Genomic DNA, 3,229 nt, shown 5'->3' on the forward strand with positions numbered 1-3,229 from the left:
CCCCCCCTCCCCAGCCTCTTCCAGAAGCATCGCTCCGCAATTCTCTCCCTCAGCCTTTGCCGAAAGCCTGGAGACAGTCCTGCCCACGTGTACGCCAGAGCTGTCTGAGTTATTTAAGGACACAAGGATTTTCTTTGCTGCATTCCCGCGTCACGTGGCCGGCTCAGGCAGGCCACCCTGCGGCTACAGGGGTGCTGCTGCCGGGGGGGAGGGGGGGCAACCCCCCAAAACCACCTCTTCTTGGCTTCCCAATGGGGACCAGCCCTTCTGAGACCCCCAGCTTCTAGGGAAGCTGGGTGCTGTCCCACACCAGCATAGACTTCTTTGTTGGGGGGCACTTTTTGGGATGGTGGGGGGAGGCTGTGAGGCGGGCTGTGCTATAGATAACCCCCAGCTCTGGGCAGAGCTGCCGGGCTGCGGAGGGTGACAGCTGATGGACCGCGGCGGCATCCGATGATCTCAGCTGGGTTTTCTTTTGGGCTGCCCGGGGTTGGTGGTGGTGAGGCCGGGGAAGGGAAAGGGGCTAAATTTAGCCTGTCCTGTTGCTGTGAGTGGCTGGGCGCTTGCTGGCGGTGCCTCCTGGGGAGCCCAGGAGCTGGGGAGGTCCTTCCCCCCATGAAGTTGGGTCTCCCCGGGCCTGGAGCAACCCCTCCAGCAGCCCAGTCGATGTGGTTGGACTGGGCTGGCACCAGCAGAGACCTGACCTTACACTGGTGAGGATCACCCCATGCTCTTGGGCATCACCCAGGGTGGTCAAACCCAGCTGGTGGAGGGTCCGGGTTGTGGCGGGTGGGATGTTTTGGGGTGTCCCCCTCCAGCCTTGTCTGATGGCCTGTCCCCTCTTCTCCCCCCAGGCCTTGTGCGGCTGCACTGTGAACATTCCCACCATCGACGGGCGGGTGATCCCGCTGCCCTGCAACGACATCATCAAGCCGGGGACGGTCAAGAGACTGCGTGGGGAGGGGCTGCCCTTCCCCAAGGCCCCCAGCCAGCGAGGAGACTTGATCGTGGAGTTCAAAATCCGCTTCCCGGACAGAATAGCTCCCCAGACGAGACAGATCCTCAAGCAGCACCTCCCGTGCTCCTAGAGACCCCCCGGGGGGAGAAACTCTCCTCCAAGCAGCAATACTCCAAACGCACGTGCCGCAGCACCTGGCCCACATGGAGCACAGGTGCCACAGCACTTCCGAATGCAAAAAAGAAAAAACAACAACAAAACAAAACAAAAAAAAAACAAACAACCATCCCATCACACCACTTCCCTTCCCCAAAAATCCCACCCAACCCGCCTTCCCCCCCATCCATCCCATCCCATCCATCCCTCTTGGCCTGTTTTCTACTCCAGCAGCTGGGAGGCTCCTGCCCATCAGAGCTCTCCCAGCTGCTGGACTATGGTTTTTGGTTTTTTTTTTTTCCCCGGAAGGTCCAGCTTTTCCACCTGGCACAAGCCGGGGCAGGAGGTGGGCCCTTTGGCCCCCGGGGAGGCGCGTCACGTTGTGGGTTTTTATGTCACCTGCTTTTCAGGCCACTTTTCCCCACGAAAAGCTGGACTTGTCGGGGTCCGGCGCCATGTAAATAGGACTCCGCAGGTTCTGGCGTCCCCGCTGTTAGGTTTTTTTTTGGTTTGTTTTTTTTTTTTTCCTCTTCCCCTCTTTGATACTTGCTGCTCTTCGGGGTCCCCGGTTGTCCCGCGGCGCTGGTCGCGGTGGCCTCCCCCACGACTCCGCCACCCCGTAGCTGGACTGTTTCTCACCCGGGACCGCGGTACCGAGTCCGGCCGTGGCCCTCACTCCTGTGCCAAGCCTACACAACCGAGCCTCGGCTGTGCCAAACGCCGTGGGGACGGTCCCCTCCATCCTCCTGCCCCTGCCCGGGGCTGTCCCCGCTGCCCCAGCCAGCCGCAGGAGGTGGGGGAGAAGCCCAGGCTGGAGCTTTCTTCTTGTTCAGATGTGTTGAGTTTTGCATTGCTGCTTTTATAAATACATATATATAGAGCTCGTTAGATAAACTCTGCAAGGGTTTTTTTTTTTTTTTCTCTGCCCATTTTGGGATTCCTGGCGTGGTGCACCCTGACTTCTTTTTTTTAAATTTTTTGTCTTTTGAGGGGAAAAGATGGTTCAGCCACACAAACACCAAGCCCGTCGCAGTGCGGGGGTGTAGGGGGTGTGTAGCACAAGTCTGGGTGCAAAAGCGGAGCCAAGCGTGAGCAGAGCTGTGGGTTTCACTAGCGTTTGAGTTCGACCTTAGGGTTTTTAATAAGAAGAGAAAGGCACGTGTATATATTTTTCTACAGGGACGATTCATTCAGGAGATCTTTCTGGGCGTCAGGGTGGAGCTGGGAGGCGCATGAGGCAGTCTGCTTGGTGGCTTCGTTTTCAAATGCTGTATTTTTTTAAAACCTTCGGATTTCCATCAGGAGACTTTTTATATTTCTTACCTTTCTCGGCCCACTCTGCCTCTTGCCAGGTTTTTTTTTTTTTTTTTTTGGGCTTTTTTTTTTTCCCGAGAAAGAGCTCCTACAGAGTGGGAGGCGCGTTCCACCCGGCTGTGTACAGCTCCTCTTCCACCACAGCACCGCCAAGAAAAAAAACCCTGCCAAAATATTCCCCCCGCCCCGGGAATACATTTTTTTTTTATTAAAAAAAAAAAAAGTCACTGACTTTTAAATAGGGGATCTCTTGGGGCAGGGGGGGTCTAGTGCGGGGCATCCATGGGGGCTGGGTGTACAGCTGTACAGTGTATCATACAGGGCGAGGAGAGCTGTTAGGCACTGCTTAATTAATTAATTGCCCGGCTTGGCCGGTGAGGGGATACTGACAGTTCCCTCCCCTGGTCCCTGTGGAGTTCGAGACGCAGAGAAAAACCTGGTGGACACGGCGATCGAGAAGACAGGCCAGCGCGCAGATGCAAGCTGCTTTGTTTCTCTCGGTTTCAATGAGACCTGAATGTTTTATAGTGGGGATTTTTTGTAATTTTTTTCTTTTTTTTTTTCTTTTTTTTTTGCTTCTTTTTTTTTTTCTTCAAAAAAAAAAAAAAAAGAAATAAAGTATTTTAAAAAATACAGCTCCTCGGGGAGTGTGTTGTGATGGGAGATGCTGGGCTGTGCTCATGCAGCCAGCAGGGACGGGGCTCTGTGCTGGGGACATCCCCATCACCGGGCTGCCCCCCTCGCCCCCCAGGGACAGGGGACAAATACGTGACCTGCTGGGTCACAGGGAATGGCTACTGA

General features: G+C 55.2%; 1 protein-coding gene across 3 annotated transcripts in view; it reads left to right on the forward strand.

The window, feature by feature from the left end:
* The window catches only part of DNAJB5 (DnaJ heat shock protein family (Hsp40) member B5), a 17,082-nt gene extending 14,090 nt beyond the window's left edge, over positions 1–2,992 (forward strand). For all 3 annotated transcript variants that reach the window (XM_014952552.1, XM_014952550.1, XM_014952551.1), the window contains exon 4: positions 855–2,992. In XM_014952552.1, coding sequence (XP_014808038.1) covers positions 855–1,088 — 234 coding nt within the window. In that variant the 3' untranslated portion in view covers positions 1,089–2,992. The remainder of the gene's footprint in view (positions 1–854) is intronic.
* Positions 2,993–3,229: the final 237 nt, after the last annotated feature.

Source organism: Calidris pugnax, unplaced genomic scaffold, assembly GCF_001431845.1.
Source record: "Calidris pugnax isolate Ruff unplaced genomic scaffold, ASM143184v1 scaffold220, whole genome shotgun sequence".
In the NCBI taxonomy this organism is placed as follows: Eukaryota; Metazoa; Chordata; class Aves; order Charadriiformes; family Scolopacidae; genus Calidris; species Calidris pugnax.